We start from the raw sequence: 20,747 nt of genomic DNA, 5'->3' as shown, positions 1-20,747 counted from the left end.
CACCATTGCTGCATATCTCACTGATTTACTAATTTACCTAAATTTATGTTTGCTAAATAGTTTACAATCAATTTGAGTATGTAAAATAAAAAAAAGATGTGTTCCACTACCTTTGCACGATGTGTTGTTACGTCATATGAACACTTCATAAGTCTATATGTTCATAATATACATACATTTAACTGATATATCATATTTTATAGGAATCATAATCTAAATAAAAAACTAAAGCTAGCAACAAACTTCTCATGTTTTAATATAATACTAAAGTATATTAAGAGATAATACTAGAGTAAAATAAGATTTGCCTAATTTCTATTTTTATTATTAAATAAATATGTCTCCAAGCTATATATTATTGTAAATATTAGCTATCTAATACCATAGATGTCATGGTTATCAATAAAATAAATTATGGAATTTAAATTTTATAAAAAGGATAAATATAAATAGATACGTAACATTATGTCATCACTTTCTATGGCTATTTGATGTTTTTCTCCCGTTGCAACGCACGTCGTCCACGTTTTTTTAGGGTGTGTTTAGATCTAAATTTTTTTATGTGACATTGTAGCACTTTCGTTATATTTGGCAAACATTGTTTAATTATGGAGTATGTAGGCTTAGAAAATTCGTCTTATGATTTACAGACAAACTGTGCAAATAGTTATTATATATATATATATATATATATATATTAAATATTTCATGCATATGCCGTAAGATTCGATGTGATGAGGAATCTTGTAAACTTTTAAAATTTTAAAGAGATCTAAACACACCCTTAATGTAATAAAATGTAAACGATACCAGCTGTGCAGAATGCTATTCCCTCAAGCAGATGCCAAGGCAGGTGAACCAAAAATGAAAAAAATATTCCCTCAAACACCTGTTTGATACACATAACTAAACATTATTTTTTTTGTTTTGATGCCCAATAGAAAGACTAAACATATGCTAAATTATCACAAGATAGGCCAATTTTTAGCCCTCCGATCAAATGCAAGCTTAGCTTGGCTTACTTGCTTAGAGTGTTTTTTTTTTATCTCTACTCGCTTAGAGTGTTTTGTAGTCAACTGGAACGGGAAGATGGATGTTGAATAGGTTAGATTGGTGCAATTATAGAATTATAATAACTTGTTTTTATCATATTGGTATTCTTAAAAAGGAATGATAAAATTTAAGGAACAAGTCAACTTTGAGATGGACATATCATTTACTAGTAGACAAGTGGCAATGGAGATTTTCGTTAAGAATAGGTGTTTGTCTTCTAATAGAACTGGTGTTTAGTTGGCTGCTATTTTTTTTGTGTTGCCCTTTTAAGAGCAAGTTGTTTTTGGTCTGAGTGTGTTTTTTAATTGTACATGGCTGTTGATGAATAGTTGACACATGGTCTTTTCATATCTAACTTAACTCAGGTCACACAAGATGACCTTGCGCACATATTGGCAAAATTAAACGACCACACCTTTTTTTTTTATCTAAGTCAGGAGTTTTGATCAAAGTTGAGTAGATCTTATAATTTATTTAGTACTCCCTCCATTCCAAATTGGAAGTCATTCCAAGAATTTTAGAGAGTCAAAACATTTTCACGTTTGACCAAAATTATAGAGTGAAATACTAAGATTTGTAACGTACAGTGAGTATACTATGAAAATATAATTAAGAAAGAATCTAATGATATTTAGTTGGTATCATAATAATTATTATTTTATCATATAAATTTGGTCAAATTTTGAAAAGTTTGACTGTCCAAGATTCTTGGAATGACTTACATTTGGGATGGAGGGAGTAGTTTCAAAAACAGTAATCAAATCCAAAAGTTCCAAGGTTAGAAACTTTGACGAGTATCCTAATTTTTAGCCAAATTTGAGAATGAAAACTCCAACTTTACAATAAATTGGTGATGTCATCATAGTTAAAATGGAACAACTGTATATCAGATTGTAGCCCTATCAAAATTTGAAATAATTTGTTTCTTTTTTGGCAGAATTTGAAATATTGTGTGGTCATTACCTAATAATTATTAAAACGAGGAGCTAAGCGCCTGCCCGGCCCATAAATGGAAGACGATGGTTTGGCCCACTCCAAGAGGGCGGGTCAAAGCCCAACGGTCCCAAGGGCCCAGCGCGACCACATGCGCAGGACAGGTGGGATTGACGACGGCCGGCTCTCGTCTGGTCCTCCTCGTCGTGAGACTACGTACTCTACTGGCCAGCGTTCAAGTTTTTGGCTCCAGAAGACGACGATGGCGACACCCCGTCATGCCGGTAATAGTAGTATCGAGGTTAGGCATTGATAGCACAGTTACCTGCTGATGGCTGACCTGACCAGGCGTCCAGGCGCCTCCTCGCGCTCACGGCCGGCTGGTCCGACGCCACGCATCGGACACTCCGGAGGTCTGTCTACATCGCGTCCGGCCGGTCCGACCGCCGAGGCACCGGCACCGGCACCGGCACCGGCACCCACCTACCCTCCTTCTCCTCCTCCGTCTCGAGCTCCCGGGCGGCCTTGGCTTTTTGCCTTTGCGGGCGAGGACGCCGGGGCCAAGGGCGCCAGGCGCTGCCGCGCTGTTCGAGTGGGCCGGGACGGGGCAGCGACCGGTGGGGCCACGCGCTGCCCGCGGCAGGGGGAGCACTAGGCCTGTGGTGTGGAGTGTGGACCAAGGCCTCTGGCCGTGGGCCCTTTGTAGCCAGGCGCCGCCCACGCCCAGGATTCCAGGAACAACTGCCCTCCTCTCGCTTCGCTTTCCTGCCTGTCTCTGTCCCTCGACTCTCGTCCCAAAATCTCGTCATCTCGGCAACACGGGCGAGCAAAGACCTGCATGTATGTACACTGTACTGTATACTACTCTCTCCGTTCAAAATTATAAATCATTTTAAAAATCTTACAAAGTCAAAGTATTTTAAATTTAAATAAATTTATATGATAAGATAATAATATTTCTGATATCAATTAAGTATTATTAGGTTCTTCATTAATTATATTTTCATAGTATATTTATTTGGTGCCACCAAACTTTATAATCTTTTCTGTAATTTTGGTTAAACTTGAGATGTTTTGACTCTCCAAGATTCTTGGAATGACTTATAATTTAGGATGAAGGGAGCACATAATAAGGTCAATCTCAATGGGATCTCACGGTAGGTTTCATGCACATCGTCAGCAAACTGCATGAAAACGAAGAGGAGAAAGAAGGAATTCGTTTCATAGCCACTAAACGAGTGGGTCGGCGTTTCTAACACCACGACACAAGGATGAAATCCGCGTTGAGGAGCTCAGGTCATGAAAGCATCTCGGCTTCATGCGGGAAAAGATGGATGAGAGGACGTAATTTTTATCATTTTCTATTTGACTATTAAAAGTTCTATTTAGAATACTTAAGATGTGAGGAATCTATTTATATTAGGACTTCTACTTTATATTGGTTTAGACGCAAGTTATTCTAACTCGTATGAGCACGGATTATATATATATATATATATATATATATATATAAAAGAAACTCCTTATTGTTCGGTAGTTAGAGGAAGACAGACAAAAAAATACATAGACGAAAAAAAGAGTCTAAGATTTTATGTCTTTATTATTAGGTATAAATATATATAATTCGGTAGAGAATTTTTACAATGGTTGTCGAAAAATAGACGGTCCACGAGAGCCGATCCGACGGCTAAAAAGGCAAAGGAACCAAGAGGAACCAATCGAAGAGGCACCAAGTGCATACTAAATGGTGGGGCCATATGCACTAAGTGCATACTAAAATTTGTAGAAGAAATCCACTAGGATAATTCTATTTTTGAGATTTATTTATGTAATTAAGGGTAGAATGGTAAATATATATTAGAAAAATAATATCTGACTAGTATAGAAATGATTGATTGAATTGAAGTAATATATTGTCACATGTTTTCTCTACCTCTTCGATCTGGCCACTCTCTCGTCTCTCTTCTCCATTCTCACTCACTGCGGCGACGCCGGCTGCGAGGGCCAAGCACTTCTCCTCGACAGCTGCGACAACGGTCCCTCAGTGTTGAGCGCATGCGAGGTTAGGCCACCGGCGGCGCCGCGCGACCGCGAGGTTAGGCCAGTGGCGGCGGCACGCGATGGCGAGGGCGAGGTCACGGCGAGATGCGTCCTTCCACGTGTGCGAAGGTGAGGGCGAGACGGCGGCGCAAGATGGCGAGGGCGAGATAGCGGCGCGAGATGGCAGCGGTGTTGGGTTGCGGCCCTTTTTTTTGCGACAATCGAGGGTTGCGGCCTTGCGTGGGAGGGGTGAAACATAATTACTATAGTAACCTTCCACTCTTTAAATTAATTAGAGGTAATAATTTGTTTAGGAACCAGGAGGTACCAAGAAGTACCCCCAACCACTGTAAAAGAGCTCAATTCGGTAATAGCAATACAGATATAGATTTGATAGCTTTTCTTTTCTCTTGTTGCAACATATAGGTATTTTTGCTGGTAAGAATAATGAGCGAAGGTATCATACAACTTTGAGTGAACAAAACATATGGTAAACATCCGTGGTAAACGCACCACTGACTATCTCACTATCGGACCTGTAAAAAGCGGCATTTTGATTGGCTCGTGAGGCGCAAACCCAAAAGGGCCGAGGCAGCAGGTTTTTGCAGCGGTCAGATGAGATGGCAGACCAGCCAGCGCGCGCAGCTGCTCTATCGCTATCTGCCCGCCCAAAAAAAGATGGTCGCCCTCGCTAAAAGCCTTGCACTTCAAAGCCTGTCCCTCGTCAAGGAGGCCAAGGCCAGGCAGCCCCAGCGTGTCACGGGGCTCGCCACGCCACCTCACTTCGCATCCCAAGCTTCACGGACCATGGTTGAGGAGATTACAGATATCCTGCAGCACATGGATTTGTTCACACGACGTTTCTTATTTGCCAATAAGAAAATACGAAATGGATAACTTAATTAGCGTGTATTATCTATTCTTAATATAAGGTTTCACTGGCCATGAGTCACATTATTTGCTTTCTTTGTTTCTTTTGTAAAAAAAATACGTATGTTTATACAAGCGAGCCTGTGAGGGTACATGCATTGATGTAGGTCTGGGCGTTCGGTCTGACCGAACCGAACTGATCGGTTTCTCGGTCAATTTGAAAGTTCGGTCATCAAAAAACAAGGACCGATCGGTTAGTTGAAAAACAAAGACCGAGCAGTTTCGGTCTCGGTTAGTTCGGTTCGGTCTCGCTCACGACCGAACTAACCGGACTAGCAGATTTGTATCAAATTTCAGCAACATGTTTGCACAAAATGGTACAAATATCTTGGTTCTCCTTATTCAAATACTAACTACAATAGCATCTTCAACTCACAAATCACAAACTCACAATGACACAACAAAAACAACACACAATCAAGTGTTTAAAAAGATAAAAAAATAGTTTAGGACTCCCAGAGAATTTCGGTTAGTTCGGTTAACCGACACCTATACCCGAACTAACCGTATAAAGTTCGGTTAGTTGGAAGCAGGGAGCGAATTTATGACCGAAAAGTTCGGTCTCGGTCAGTTCGGTCTCGGTCTCGGTCAGTTCGGTTCGGTCTTCGGTCTTCGGGTAATTATGCCCAGAGTGACATTGATGCATATACGTGGTTGTCTACATTAGTACTAAGTTTTTTTTAAAAAAAGGTGCATGTTGTTTATCTTAGAACGCCACCTTATTTTTCATTTTTTTTATTTTTGTCTTGGTTCTACACGTTTCATTGCGGCTACTTTTTGTCCATGGCAGTGTGCATATACTGCATAGAGGGAGCGAAAAAAAATAGAAGGACAGAGAAGAGGTGAAGAAAAGAGCAGTGATCTTTTCTTTTGGTTTAGAAGTCCTCTTCGTATAGGTAGTATTAAAGATGGCAATTTCTACCCGAAACTTGATGAGTAAATATCCTATTAGGGCAAAGGTATGGCTAATTTTTTCACCCATGGGTAAGTAAATGGAACAAAAGTCTTACCCAGTGGGTAAGGTATGAGACTGCATTGCTCATACCCTTTAACCCATGGGTAAATTAAATCCGACCTAACTCTATGAATCATGGGTCAAAATTACCACCACACAGCCCAACCCAGTAAAAATATATATAACACAACCCTATGTTTTCACCTCCCCATCCCACTTTCTCCCTCCCCTCTTGCGCTCCCCCTTGTGGTGCTGCATCTCACGCAGTCAGACACTTGGGAGTCTGGTATATTGACACATGTAATTTTGATATTACAAACATTTTTAGATCCATGGGTAAGGATAACCCATGGGTACCCGTTAGCCGCATGGGTAAGGGTATGAGAAAGAACTCTTACCCGCGCATGGATATGGGTAAATTAGTGATTAAAATATTTTCTCGTGGGTAAGAATATAGGTAGCCATAACCCGGTGGGTAACTAACCATTGCCATCTTTAGGGAGTATAAATGTACAATGGATCCTCGTTTAGGGTCCAGGGTCCCTCTAGAGGATCTCCAAGGGTATTTATAAAACCCACACTCTAAATCGTCATTTGGAGAAATCTTAGTGGTAGTTTTTTTTTATCTCCGAACAACACTGCCTCCTGCATCCAACCCGCCTCTCTTCGGAGGGTGACAACACTGTCGCCCTACCTTGTCATCATCTCAACTGTCACAAACATTGGCTTGACATCCTCTTCAACAACACGATAGACATATTCTCTATTTTTCTTTGTTTTTTTCTCTTTTTTTCTTTTACACGTGCATTCCAAAATTAATGCTACATGTAGCCATAAGCATTTAGGGTATTTTTCCTTGCTTGTGTTAATTTGGTGAATATTGCCTTGTTTAGTTCACCCTGAAATTCAAAAACTTTTCAAGATTCTTCGTCACATCGAATCGCATGGAGCACTAAATATAGACGAAAACAAAAACTAATTGCACAGTTTATCTGTAAATCATATGACGAATCTTCTAATCCTAGTTACTCCATAATTGGATAATATTTGTCAACTAAAAACGAAATTGCTACAGTATCAAAAACCAAAAAGTTTTCGGAATTAAACAAGGCGTATGCTAGGCGGTACACCGTACAGCTAGTATGAACTCTGTTCGTTGATCTCCCTTGATCTACACCCATTCGTCTATGCTATCTTCCTCTACACTTGAATCAGGAGCGAAGGATATTCTTTGCTTGATTAGCTTTAGAAGGTAGTCTTTTTCATACGCAATGATACTAGTTCACCTATATAGGTGCTACAAAATTATATATGAAATCCACACAAAAACAAACAACAATATTCATGGTTGGTGCCAAAATATTGCACCTTGTACACTAGCTTATCTACAAAGTTATTCTCAATAAAGATTTTCATAGTGTTGTTTCTAAAAATATTATAACAATGAAACAATTATTTTCATTGCATAGTTCCATTTTTTTGTTTCATAGAAATTTAATTTTTTGACTTATCTAGTGTTAGAGACAAAACCTTCTTAAAAAATGTATCTATGTCTATGTCATAAAAAATCTTATATGGTAAGTATTAAATATGCACAAAACTTTCACTGAGGCCGACATAAGATCTCTCACATATTGTTTATCAAGAAGTCAAACATTCTTAAATTTAACAAGGTATATAAAAAATATTGATATTTGTATCTCAAATAAATTAATTATTAAATTACATTTCATGATCAAAATCTAATACTCCATCCATCCTAAATTATAAGTCATTCCAAGAATCTTGAAGAGTCAAAGCATCTCAAATTTAACCAAATTTATATGATAATATAATAATATTTATGGTATGAACTAAGTATCATTAGGTTCTTTATTAGTCATATTTTCATAGTAATATCAATTTGATGTCATAAATCTTTCTAATTTTTTCTATAATGTTGATCAAACTTAAGATGCTTTGACTCTCTAAGATTATTTGAATGACTTATAAATTGGAATGGGGGAGTATCATTTATTAAGCATTATAAATTAATAGTTCTTATATATTTTACTAATTAAAAAATATATATAAGTTCTCGACAGTGAAGATGTACCCTCTTGTTTTAGGAACGAAGGAGCAAATGATACCGATTACCCAAAAGTATATAGTTTTCCGTAATGAGACCCACATACACATCCCAAAAGCCCAAAAAGCCGAGCTTTGCAAACACCCAGAGAGGAAAAGGAAAACACAGGCAGGGACGGACCTAGCGGTCCAGTCCATGTCCACCCACACTGGTCACGACTCACGATACAGAACTCTGCCTCCGACAGTTGGGTCCCATGCAGGATGGTCCCACTGGTCATCCCCACACCCAACGTCTGCCGAGGGTCCAGCAAGGATGGAGTGACGGGGCGTGACTGGCACACGCCTCCTCTCCACCCGGCGCGGCAAGCACCACGTGCCCCTGCGCCCCGCGCCGAGATGACACTGACGCAGCGGGCCCGCAGCAGCCTTCACGTCGGGCCGCCTCCCCGCCGTCCTCCGATCCTCCCGGTCAGTTGGGGTCCACCCGAACAGCAAACACCGGATCTCCCCGTTCCACCTCCGCTCGCGAGGCGCTGCCCGGACTGGCGCGTGTTACGAGTAGAATGCGAGAGTACGAGAACAGAGAGGAATAGAATGAACTCAGGGTATTTGTTTATTCATTGATCACGGGTATTTATACAGTCGGGGGTAGAGGAAACTCTCGCCCCAAGTAAACTCGTGCCCACGATGAGTCGTGGGTGATATCACGGAGGTGGAACCGGTCTCCACGGATACGTGCGTAGTCGTGGGTGATATCCCGTAGGCCGTCGTGGAGGAAGTCGTAGTTAGGATAGATCTCCCGTAAAGGGAATCCGAGGAGATGAGATCACCCCGGAAAATATCCGTAACACTCCCCCTTGATCGAATCACTTGTTGAGATCAATGAATTGTATTGCTCCTCCAAAAATTCCTGTAGGATAAAAACGAGGAAAAATACGTGTGTATATGTGCTATGGTAAAACTCCTTAAAACCGCTTGGGAAAAGAAGGAGAAAGTTATAGCACTTAATGATTGCCTCATTGTAAACTAATATGAGAAAACCTTTGCAGGAGAAAACTCATATTGTAGTTTAGAGGACAATATGTGTCTTTGATACTCCTTTAAAAACCCCTGTGGGGAAAACAAGGAATATGACACTCTTGTGTTAATATTATCTCATTAAAATCTCCTTATGAGAAACCTTGTGAGGAAAAACTCATAGAGAGAAAAGAGTATAATATGATGGTGTAGACAGGCCAATGTCTAGGAGATTTCTCCCCCTGAACTTTGTAAATCCCTAAGTCGTCGCATACATCCTTTGACACATTTTTCAAATGAGGAAGCTGGTAGGGACTTAGTGAATAGATCAGCGAGATTGTCGCATGATTTGGTTTTCAAGATATCAATCTCTCCTTTTTGTTGTAATTCATGAGGATAGAACAACTTTGGAGAGATGTGTTTGTTGATATTGCTCTTGATATAGCCTGTCTCCATCTGTGTAACACAAGCAGCATTATCTTCATAGATAATGGTTGGAGCTATGATAGCTTTAAGACCACACGACTGCTGTATGTGGTTGATCATTCTGCGAAGCCAAACGCATTCACGTGAGGCCTCATATAATGCGACTATTTCAGAATGATTCGTGGACGTTGTTGCCAAGGTTTGCTTGGATGATGTCCATGATATGGCGGTTCCGTTTTGTAAGAATACGAAACCGGTTTGTGATCTGCCATTATGGGGGTCTGATTGATATCCAGCATCGGTGTATCCTATCATCTCGGAATTTGTTCCTCTTTGGAAGAATAATCCGAGATCCCTTGTGCCATTAACATATCTGAGGATCTGTTTTACTCCTGTCCAATGTCTCTTGGTAGGAGCGGCACTGTGCCTTGCTAGCAAATTCACTGCGAAAGCGATGTCAGGCCTGGTGCTATTGGCAAGGTACATCAGTGCTCCGACGGCACTAAGGTATGGGACATGAGGTCCTAGGATTTCCTCCCCCTCATCTTGTGGTCTGAATGGATCAGTGTTTAGTCCCAAAGACCGAACAACCATAGGGGTTTTGGAAGGATATGCTTTGTCCATATTGAATCTCTCCAATACTTTCTGGACATATGCAGATTGATGCACAAAGATTCCAGTTGAAAGATGCTCAAGCTGTAGGCCTAAGCAGAATTTGGTTTTACCCAAATCCTTCAACTCGAACTCCGTCTTAAGATGTTTGCATGCCTCATCAATATCTTGTTTGTGGCCGATGATATTTAAATCATCAACATACACCGATATGATGCAGAATCCCGTTTGGGATTTCTTGATGAAGACACATGGGCAATCATCACTGTTGGAGTAGCCCTTCTGCAGAAGGTACTCGCTGAGTCGGTTATACCACATTCTTCCCGACTGCTTTAAGCCATAGAGTGATTTCTGTAGCTTTACACAATACATGTTGCGATTTGCGTTTTGATTCAGTATTGGGATTCCGTCGGGAACCTTCATGTATATGTCCGAATCGAGTGACCCATAGAGATATGCAGTCACTACGTCCATCAACTGCATAGACAGACGATTTTGTACAGCCAGAGAGATTAAGTATCGGAATGTTATTCCACCCATGACTGGAGAGTATGTTTCATTGAAGTCAATGCCGGGTCTCTGCGTGAACCCTTGTGCTACAAGCCTCGCTTTGTATCTCACCACCTCATTGTTCTCGTTCCGCTTTCGGACGAAAACCCACTTGAATCCCACAGGGAATACTTGTGGAGGTGTAGGTATTACTTGTGAGAATACCTGTCTTTTTGTGAGCGAGGATATTTCTGCTTGGATTGCATCCTTCCATTGGTTCCAGTCCGAGCGCGTTTTGCACTCTGCCATGGTCTTAGGATCTGGATCATTTTCAAGGATTTCGGCAATCATTGCGGAGAAATATGAGTCGACAATTGTAGTCTTTCTATCAAATGACTCTCCAGTTTCTGCATAGTTGATGGAAATTTCGTGGACCCTTTCCGATGCATCATCATTTCCCAAGATGGTCGCATCAGGGTATTCCGATGTCCCAGCATCAGTAATTGAGTGCACTGTTGATGTGGGATGTAAAGGTTGAACCTCCACTGGGTGTTTCTCAACATGAGGTTGAGCTGCATTTACTGGATCAGAAGATTTTGTCTTCCGTTTCCTTTGCTTGCTAGAAGCTGTATCCGTGGAGATAGCCGTACTTCTCCCCCTCGTACTAGGGAGTTGAGTAGTTTTATTTGGTACCTCTACTCTTTCCGGTACATTTCTCGCTGGATTATAGGATTTTGTAACACCCTTATAATCAGTAAATGCGTCTGGCACGTTGTTTGCAATGTGTTGCAAATTTATGATTTTCTGAACTTGGAGTTCAGATTCTGAAGTATGTGGATCTGAGTTGTGTATGTCTGGGGCATCCCAATTGATTTCCTGGCATTGTTTGTGATGTGGTAAGTCTCCCCCTAATGCCGGAAAATGATCTTCATTGAAGATACAATCAGCGTACCGGGCCGTAAAGAGGTCCCCTGTGGTGGGCTCCAGATACTTTATAATCGACGGAGATTTGTATCCCACATAGATCCCCAATTTTCTTTGGGGGCCCATTGTTGTACGCTTCGGTGGTGAGATCGGTACGTATGTAGCGCAACCGAACTTTCGCAGATGGGAAATGCTTGGGGGATTTCCATGTACTAGTTGCAATGGAGACGTCGCATGGTATGCAGTTGGTCGCAATTGAATCAGTTCAGCAGCGTGTAAGACTGCATGACCCCAACATGAGGTTGGTAGATTGCAATTCTGCAATAGCGGTCTAGCAATGAGCTTGATTCTCTTGATGAGAGACTCGGCTAACCCATTTTGTGTGTGGACATATGGGACAGAATGCTGTACTTGTATTCCTAAGGCCATGCAATAGTCATTGAAGGCTCGAGAGGAAAATTCAGCAGCGTTATCCATCCTAATGGATTTTATTTGATGTTCAGGATGTTGCGCTTTGAGTTTGATAACTTGCGCAATTATTTTGGCAAAAGCATGGTTTCGTGTCGATAGAAGAGACACATGAGACCATCGTGTGGATGCGTCTATTAGAACCATGAAGTACCTGAACGGTCTCGATAAAGGATTTATCGGGCCACATATGTCCCCTTGAATGCGTTCAAGGAAGTTGAGTGGTTCAACTTTGATTTTGAGGGAAGAGGGCCTCAAAATTAATTTCCCTGTTGCACATGCGGTGCAAGTATAATCTGAGGATTGGGGAAACTTTGCATTGGTTAGCGAGTGACCAACAGAATTGCTAGTAATTTTTCTCATCATCCCTATGCCAGGGTGACCAAGGCGATCATGCCAAGTTTGGAATGCATTGACATTCTGAAAAATTACTTTGTACGCAACATGTTGTACGGGTTTTATGTATGAATAGTACAATCCAGACGAAGTTGAGGGAATTCTTTCGAGAGTATCTCTGCCATATCCGTTATCCTTTGTAATGAGGAGGAACTCCTGATTATTTTGGTGATGGGTTTCAATATGATACCCATTTTTGCGGATATCTCTATAACTCAATAAGGTACGAGTTGAATCAGGATACAGCAGTGCATCCTCGATTGTAATCGTTGTACCCATAGGGAGCGTAATAATGGCTCTACCAGAGCCTGCTATTACTGCATCGCGTCCAGCGATTGTTAAAACATTTCCTTTGCTCTTTGTGAGAGTTTGGAAATATTTTATTTCCCTGAGTATAGAGTTAGTGGTGCCACTGTCCACTAGGCACATTTCCTCATCCATCGGATTGACTCCCGTACAATCTATGAAAATAGAGAATATAAAAGAGAATGAAATTCTCAACATGAATATATATGAAATATAAACATTTATTGATGTTGAATTGTGCATAAGTCAATGAACATCAAACAGAGTGCAGCAAAAAAAAAACAAATTGTCAATTATTACAATCCCAAAGGCGAATGACGAAACTAAAATCTCAAATGACTATCAATCTAGTTGTAGTCGCCGAACAGATCATCAGAATTGTATTCGATGATCATGTTGTTGGTGGAGTCATTTGCCATGCCATCGGGTGGAAGAGGCGCCATTGTGTTGCTCGGTCCCGCTGGGGCGGGGTTGGAACATCCTGGGGCTGCCAGATCGTTGAAGTGTGCTTCAGACGGTTGTCCACCTTGGTTGGAGCGTCCTTGGTTGGAGCGTCCTCGTCCCACGGAATGCAAGTACAGTTCCACAAGGTGCTTAGGGGTGCGGCATTTCTTAGTCGGGTGGTTGTAGCAACCACACTTTGTACAAGTTGAGGACTTGTCTTTTGACTTAGAGTTGTTGCCTTTGCCCTTAGCACCTCGAGGCTTACGGGGTCCCTTGCGCTTGTTTTTGCCTTTGGAGGATCTAGGATTGCCATTCTTGTTGGCATCCTTTGGTGTCTGTTTCTGAGCATTTGCATGTACTTCGGGCAAGGGCTTGGCACCGACAGGGCCTTGATTGGAGTTCCATATGAGGAGCTCATTGTGCCTCTCAGCCTGAAGTAATGTTTTAATGAGATCAGAATAGACTGTGAATCCCCTCTCACGGTATTGCTGTTGGAGGATCATTTGAGCGGGAAGCATGGTAGACAAAGTCTTTTCAATTTTCTCCGCATCAGATGGCTCCTTTTCACAAAACCTCAGTTTGGAACTGAGTTTGTGCATGGCGTGGTTATATTCATTCACATATTTGAAATCTTGAATGCGGAGGTGGTTCCACTCATGAGTGGCCTCCGGGAGAATAACTGCCTTTTGTTGCTCATACCGCTGTTGCAAAGCAAGCCAGAGAACCCGTGGGTCCTCTTCCATCAGATATTCAGCTTTGAGATCTGAATGGATGTGGTTCCTTATTATGTATAAGGCATGGTACTTGGATGGTTCAGACAATGGAGCATCTCCCTGTTTGGGAGTGTCAATTGCCCTATACATTCCGCGTAACGATAGACTCACTTTGAGATCCATCGCCCATGTAGGGAAGTTGTGTCCATCAAGAGCTAGCTCGGCAAATTCCTTCTTAGAAGAAACTTGGGCATCGGACTCTTTGGTGGCCATTGCCTACATGTTTATTTGCATAAATTTAATTAATTTCGGGGTTGTAAAATTAACAAAAGTGTAATTGCATATTTATATAACAATGTAAATTGTGTATATAAAAACAATGTAAAATTGCATATGTAAAACAATGTAAAATTGCGTATGTAAAGCAATGTAAAATTGCGTATGTAAAGCAATGTAAAATTGCGTATGTAAATAACAAGGTAAACTTGTTTATGTGTAGCAAGGTAAACTTGCATATGTTTTATGGTATTTTGATTTCTCATTTTGTGGAACATAGGTAGTCACCATGGAGGTGTAGACCATTTTATATTTTCACTTTGGGATGTAGTCCTTGTATGTTTATTATTAAATTTGGGAGAGCACTTTGAGGAATAAATCCCGCAGTAGTATGAGTACTACCTTGTGGTCGCCAAAATAATAATAAAGTAAGGTGACATCTAGTGAAAAATAATATTCCAAATAGGAAGAAAAATTGACCATAAAAATATTTACATATATACATGTGATAGGGAATTGTAAAGACAAAACGCGTTCGACATGTAAATTTTCCATTCATAATATGATTGCGGAATGTAAAAATATTTACAATGCAATATATACATCAGTGTCTAAATTTACAAGAAAGTTAGACTAATAAACTGATGTAATTTAGGGAATGAAAAATGCTATGTAAATAAAGAAATTAGCTAATTCAGAAAATAAAATAGCCAATGATAAGTGGCCCAGGCTGAAAGCTCGCAGGCCCCAACCTGGGCCTGGGCCGCCAATTCGGCCCAATTGGGGGAGGGGGAGATGGGCCATATATAAGGCCAGGGGCTAGGGTTTCCAAACCCTAACCCCCCAGCCCCATCACACGCCGCCGCCAAGAGGAGCCAGGGCGGCTCCAACCGCCGCCGCCAGGCGCCGAGGTGCGCCTCCTGCGCGTGAGTCCGCGAGGCCCCACCTCGATCCGCGTGCGTGGGGCCGCGACAGAGGAGTGGCCAGACCGCGCGGTCGGGACGCCGCGCGAGGCCGAGCGTGGCCGGGTCGCGCGCACGCCCACGGAGTTCGCCTCCGTCGGGGGCCGCCGGGACCGCGCAGCACCGCGGGCGAGCGGGAGCCGCGAGCGGAGGCCGCGCCGTCGGGTCGCCGTGCCGCGGCGGGCGTGGGCTCGCCTCGGGGAACCGTGCGCCGCGCGCCGCGACGAGGCCGAGGCGCCGTGGCCGCGCCTAACCCAGCCTGGCGGGCCGCCGCGTCGAGGTCGCCTTGCGGGGCGTTGTTGCGTCGAGGCGACCGTGCTCGTCGAGAGGCCGAGCGCCGGACCGCGCGGGGGTCGGCGGACGCCGCGTTGAGGCCGCGGCCAGGGGCATTTCCGCCTCCTCCTCCCCCTCCCCCATGGACGACTCAAGCAGGAGGAGCACGTCCCCGAGCCGAAGGCCCGTGGGGGACGCTGATCCACGTGCGACGGAGGCGCGCAGGAGGAGGTGGTGGCGGTGGTGGTGGTGCAGCGAGCGCCTGATCGACGATGTACGCCGGCAGACGAGTCGGCGCCGACATCCGCGCTGCGATGGTCGGTGGAGACGGACGGCGCGGAGGCGGGCTGTGCGCAGCCTGCTCGGAAGACGGCGTCGGCATCGGGTACCGAATTGGCGACTGCGGATCTATGCCCAGTGACAGCCATTGGCTGGCCACCATGGATGGTGGCGGTGGTGGGCACGGGCCGTCGCCGTGGAGCGGGCACCGAGGCCGGGGTGGAGCCGGCAAGGCGAGGACCGGCGCTGGAGGCGCCGGTGGAGTTGGTGGCCTCGATGGTGGTGCCGCGGGCGGAGCCGCGGATGGCGCCGCGGGCGAGGCCGTGGACGACACCACCGAACGTCGTGACGGAGGGCCGACGTTTGCATGTCGGTTTCCCCCGAAACGACGTCGTACAGGAAAACGCCCGGGGTTCCTGTTGAGATCACGGCGTTCGCCACGAAAGCGATAGCCGCGAGCCTCGCCAAGGAGTTCCCGGATGTCCTCCAGTAGTTCCGCCTGAAGGCGGTTGTTGCCGAAGTGTGTGCCCAATGTCCGGGCACGGTTCATCGCCATCCAGACGATTTGGAGGATGAGAGAAGCCATTGAGGCAGGATTACGGCGAGGGAAAGGCATGATTCTACCTTGGGGTGATGCCCTGGGCGAAGGTCGATCCCTCGACGATGTTCTATCCAACCGAGCTATCACCTCTGGGGCAGGGGAGAGCGATGTGCTGATAACGTGTTACGAGTAGAATGCGAGAGTACGAGAACAGAGAGGAATAGAATGAACTCAGAGTGTTTGTTTATTCATTGATCACGAGTATTTATACAGTCGGGGGGGGGAGAGGAAACTCTCGCCCCAAGTAAACTCGTGCCCACGATGAGTCGTGGGTGATATCACGGAGGTGGAACCGGTCTCCACGGATACGTGCGTAGTCGTGGGTGATATCCCGTAGGCCGTCGTGGGGGAAGTCGTAGTTAGGATAGATCTCCCGTAAAGGAAATCCGAGGAGATGAGATCACCCCGGAAAATATCCGTAACAGCGCGCGTGGCGGAGCAGCGGATCCCGCCCACCATCGCAAGGCGAGCGCGAGAAAGAGCCAAGGGGCCCACGGCCCAGGGAGGGCGGCGTTCCTGGGGCGCTGGGCGGTGGGCGCTGCTATGCTGGAGTGAGGTTTTGAGTTTTTGGCAGTGGAGCATTTTTGTTTTAATTTGGTAATTATTATATAATTATAAATTAATTAAGTTTAAAATATTTATTTTATAACTTTTAGATAAACTGTATAATAATTATTTTTTATTTATATTTAATTCTCTATGTCGCAAGATTTGATGTGATAGAAAATTTTAGAATTTTTTGTTTTTTATAAACTAAACAAGGCCTGATAATATCGGGGTAGCGGCGGTAACAGCAGGTAACGCATGGTTAAGTGCTGCCGTTCGCTGCGTGGGTGGGGCCTCACTCACAGAGTCACAGGCCACCGCGCTCCTCCGCCTCCGGTCTGGTCACCGCAGACTGCTCTTTGGTCGGGTCGCGGTTGCGCCTTGGGGCCTCGGAGTATTTGGATTTTTTTTTCTCTTTTCAGAAGTACTCCAAAACAATTGTAGGTTTTTTTTATCGATTGCAATGCTGGAACGAGCACTAAGTCTTTGACATTAGGAAGCATAAAAAAACAGCAGGTAGTTGCCATAGCAAGTTGATAATCATGCACCTTAAGCCCGACGTTAGGGTTTAACACAGCCTGTTCTTTACCATTAAGGATAGGGATGACCTTTCAAATATGTACTCGCAGTTCTTCTCTAGTCTAACTAAATAAACTAAATGGAAAAATGAGAAAGAAATTATCTATTTTTAGTTTATTAAATTAGACTATAAGAAGAACCGTAGCTATTCATTTAGAGCACCGTACTCATTCTTATTTAGCACTATTTGAGCAGTACTTTTTAGCGAAGGAACAATATTTTTCTCTTACACTAAATTAACATAAGTACAATTTCAGGGAACCTAGAAGTCAAGTTGTGATATATCAAGTGCTAGCATACGTGGCTACGATTGCATGTCGCATGGCTCAGATAAATAAATCATAGTATTTTTTAACAATAGTAAATATATCTAATAATCTTGTTATTTTGATCCTCCACTACTGTTGATCCAAAAATAACTCTGCAAACACAAAGGGCTAATACCCAATTTCGATATAAAGGCGTGCTAGTCGATTTGACCTAGCAATCGAGAAAGGTGATAACTTGAATACTTTGGTCCTGACAACAATGATACGTCCGAATGTCACGGCCAAGAGGTATTCACGCGGAACTCGAGAAATCATCGAGTGTTACTCGTCGAATCCCTGAGAACTCGTAAACAGAAGAAAATACGCAAGTTGACGAAGTCGTCGAAATAGTAGATGCAAAAGTAGATGTAAAACTTGTATATAATATTGATTGATATATTTTTACATTGCTGCTAGGTCTATATTTATATCCTGACCTAAAAGAGTTACAACCGTACACGACTATGATATAACTCTAGACAAAACAAGACTCTTACATAAGGCATGCTCTAATAAATATAGAAAATAACACCTATCTATTCCTGTATCCGCTCCAATTACGATGAAACCTCCATCGACTCCTGCTTCATCGACATACCCTTGTAGTCTCCTTAGTAATTTCCACATTCTCCTCCATCAGCATCGGCAACCAATCGTGCTCCTACTCATCAAATCACCTACACAATCTCTTAATTATCGTGCGCACAGTTACCATATCCATCTGAACAATCTCGAATTTCACGGATGCGGCAAAGAGATAAGTCAAGAATGCCCCTACTCATCTTAACCTATAAATACTTCCTTCCTCAGTACTCATCTTCCACCCAGCCATTCTCCATCTCCAACCTCGTTCTCTCCGGCGGCGACTTCGACGAAAAGCTCCAGAACTAGACGAGAAGCTCCCCTGTAGCGAAACTCTTCATCTTGGAAGGAATGGCCGTCAGTTTCACCGTACCTGAGGTTAATCCACTCCTATTCTCTCTTTCTCTTTACCGTAGTTCTTTACATTCTTGCAAGTTCATATACTTAGTACTTTCCTCTTGTTTTTTTCTGCCTTTTTTTATAAACAAACTTTAGGAATTGTGTGACAAGATAGTTATTCCCACCGAACAACCTCATCTCCAATGCTTGGGTCCAATGGGTGATCCAGATTCTACTGATATAATAAACGCAGAAACCAACAGGATCCCTTTTAGAGCCGAAAACTTCTCCTTAGATCTATGGAAAGATACTTTCTTATCGTGGCCAAAACCCACTAAGGATGGAAAGACTGGTTTCTGAGAGTCAGTGGGGCTAATGAGGTGTACTGGGGAGAGTGCAAAATAGACCCATGCATCAGACTCTCCATTGCCGATATGGAAAAATGAGTCGATGATGATAGCAGCCTCATACTTCTAGTCAGATACCTTCAATGCTTTTATGTTTGGTCATGGCCCGACTTTCCCTACACTTGTCGATGTTCTTATGGTCACTGGCCTAGACATATCAACTGCCGATGATGATGGTATTTTTAATTGGAAACCTGAGCACATGGTAGACACCCGTAACATCGGCGGTTGGTCAGGATACATCCAAAGGTATCGGCAAACTACATCAGTTGGCTAGAGAGAGCAAGGAATTTTCCTGAACACGTGGTTAGACAAGTTTATCTTCTGCGGCCGATTAGTCGGGCCAACTTGTGTTTACCTATCGACAGCCGAGCGACTAGCCAACGGTCACCGATTCCCTCTTGGCCGATATCTTCTGAGCTCTGCCTATCACCTCCTCCATCAAGTAGCTGAGAAGCTTCTGCTAGGTGAACCCATCGACAATTTGGGCGGCCCCTGGTGGTTCATCAACATGTGGCTCAATGTCCATATGCACAAGCGCCTACAATGGGACTTCTTTGCACAACAGTTTCCTCGAGACATTGCCGAAGATTACGAGTTGGCAGAGGATGAATCGGCAACTCGTTCCCCCCTCAATTTTGGCAAGCCATCATAGTTCTTCCTAGGACCGATGCGAATGAGAACCAGATCTGCCGATTCTTCCAAACTCTCTACAACGGTCTTTCCAAGGATCATCGGGCTTGGATGCCTTACGAAGATGAAGAATCCAGGTTCCCACTCACCTTCCATCCTGCCGATGATGCACTTAACAAAGACAATGACTTGATGATGGCAATTATCAGCCCAAGGGCAATCCCCGTGAACAACTTTTGCAGTGGAAAGAATACTAGCACAAGTTACAAATTCTACAACCCATCGGCATTATCTCGCTAGCTAGCTTTCGGTCAGCTGCCCATCAAACTTTGTTATGCCGATGTGGTCAAGCCAAGGGAGGCAATCACCAGCAGTCTTGAATGGATCAGGGTAGCCCAACTCTCGCCAGACGCCGATACCGCAGACACCAATCTATCGGCTTGGGTCCCAACTTCTTTCATTACCGAATCCTACAAGCTATGGTGGGAAGAATGGAAGGAACAATTGTTCACGGTATCGGTTCATATGTACCGGAAGATGATTGACCCTGAGCATGAGATCCCCGAAGACGTTGTAATTTCCCTTCCAATACTCAATTCATTCTTTACTTCTAACTTCATCGGTAACTCACTTCTTCATTTTAATCAGGTTGATGATCCAGCACCATCAATGAGCAGAAGTGGGCGGCCATTCAATCCCCATCCAGTGTCTCCGGTCTCCCTGATCAGCCACAACGCTCCCAGCTTAGTAGTCCTGATGCACCGAGGAGTTTGTTTCAAGAAGATGATGACCAAGAGATCAAAGACCACTCCATCGGTTGTCGCCGCTACTCTGGCGCAAGCTTTCAAGGTAAAGACCCTTAATTAATTCCTGTTATACCGATTTCGATCTATATTTATATTATCCTTTCAGGGTGCATCGATCACTACTGGGACGTCATTGGTAACTTTTCTTTGCACTAGGCACTTTCATTCTTCAATAAATTGCAGAAATATTCCCTTGCTCTTATATTTAACTCACAAAACGTTAAATCTTGTGACAGCAAACCAGCGCATCGGCAAGGGCCCAAGGTACTCAATCATCAGGTGCCGAACCCCCTAGTCGACGACCAGCCAAGCCCCTCCCAAGAGAAAAGCCCCCAAAAGTACCAAGACTCAACCGAAACGGCAGAAAGCAGCACCAACTT

General features: G+C 43.6%; 2 protein-coding genes across 2 annotated transcripts; one reads left to right on the top strand and one right to left on the bottom strand.

Annotated features, from left to right (window-relative positions):
* On the bottom strand, positions 12,967-13,926 carry LOC8064059. Its single transcript, XM_021466053.1, has one exon. The coding sequence runs from the start codon at positions 13,924-13,926 to the stop codon at positions 12,967-12,969; it is 960 nt and encodes a 319-aa protein (XP_021321728.1).
* LOC110437580 (uncharacterized PE-PGRS family protein PE_PGRS46-like) lies at positions 15,560-20,662 on the top strand. Its single transcript, XM_021466052.1, has 3 exons — positions 15,560-15,935; positions 20,474-20,503; positions 20,604-20,662. Exons 1-3 carry the CDS (start codon positions 15,560-15,562, stop codon positions 20,660-20,662), a joined length of 465 nt encoding a protein of 154 aa, XP_021321727.1.

The sequence above is a fragment of the Sorghum bicolor genome, chromosome 8 (genome assembly GCF_000003195.3).
Source record: "Sorghum bicolor cultivar BTx623 chromosome 8, Sorghum_bicolor_NCBIv3, whole genome shotgun sequence".
Classification (NCBI taxonomy): domain Eukaryota; kingdom Viridiplantae; phylum Streptophyta; class Magnoliopsida; order Poales; family Poaceae; genus Sorghum; species Sorghum bicolor.
This window is presented reverse-complemented; position numbering and strand designations above follow the sequence as displayed.

Excerpts from the sequence above, each read along its gene's own strand:
- LOC8064059 (XM_021466053.1), bottom strand. The coding sequence starts at position 13,926 with ATGTATAGGGCAATTGACACTCCCAAACAGGGAGATGCTCCATTGTCT.
- LOC110437580 (XM_021466052.1), top strand. The coding sequence starts at position 15,560 with ATGTACGCCGGCAGACGAGTCGGCGCCGACATCCGCGCTGCGATGGTC. Across the intron at positions 15,936-20,473 it reads CGGAGGGCCGACGTTTGCAT|GGTGCATCGATCACTACTGG; the intron begins GTCGGTTTCCCC and ends TTATCCTTTCAG. Across the intron at positions 20,504-20,603 it reads TCACTACTGGGACGTCATTG|CAAACCAGCGCATCGGCAAG; the intron begins GTAACTTTTCTT and ends ATCTTGTGACAG.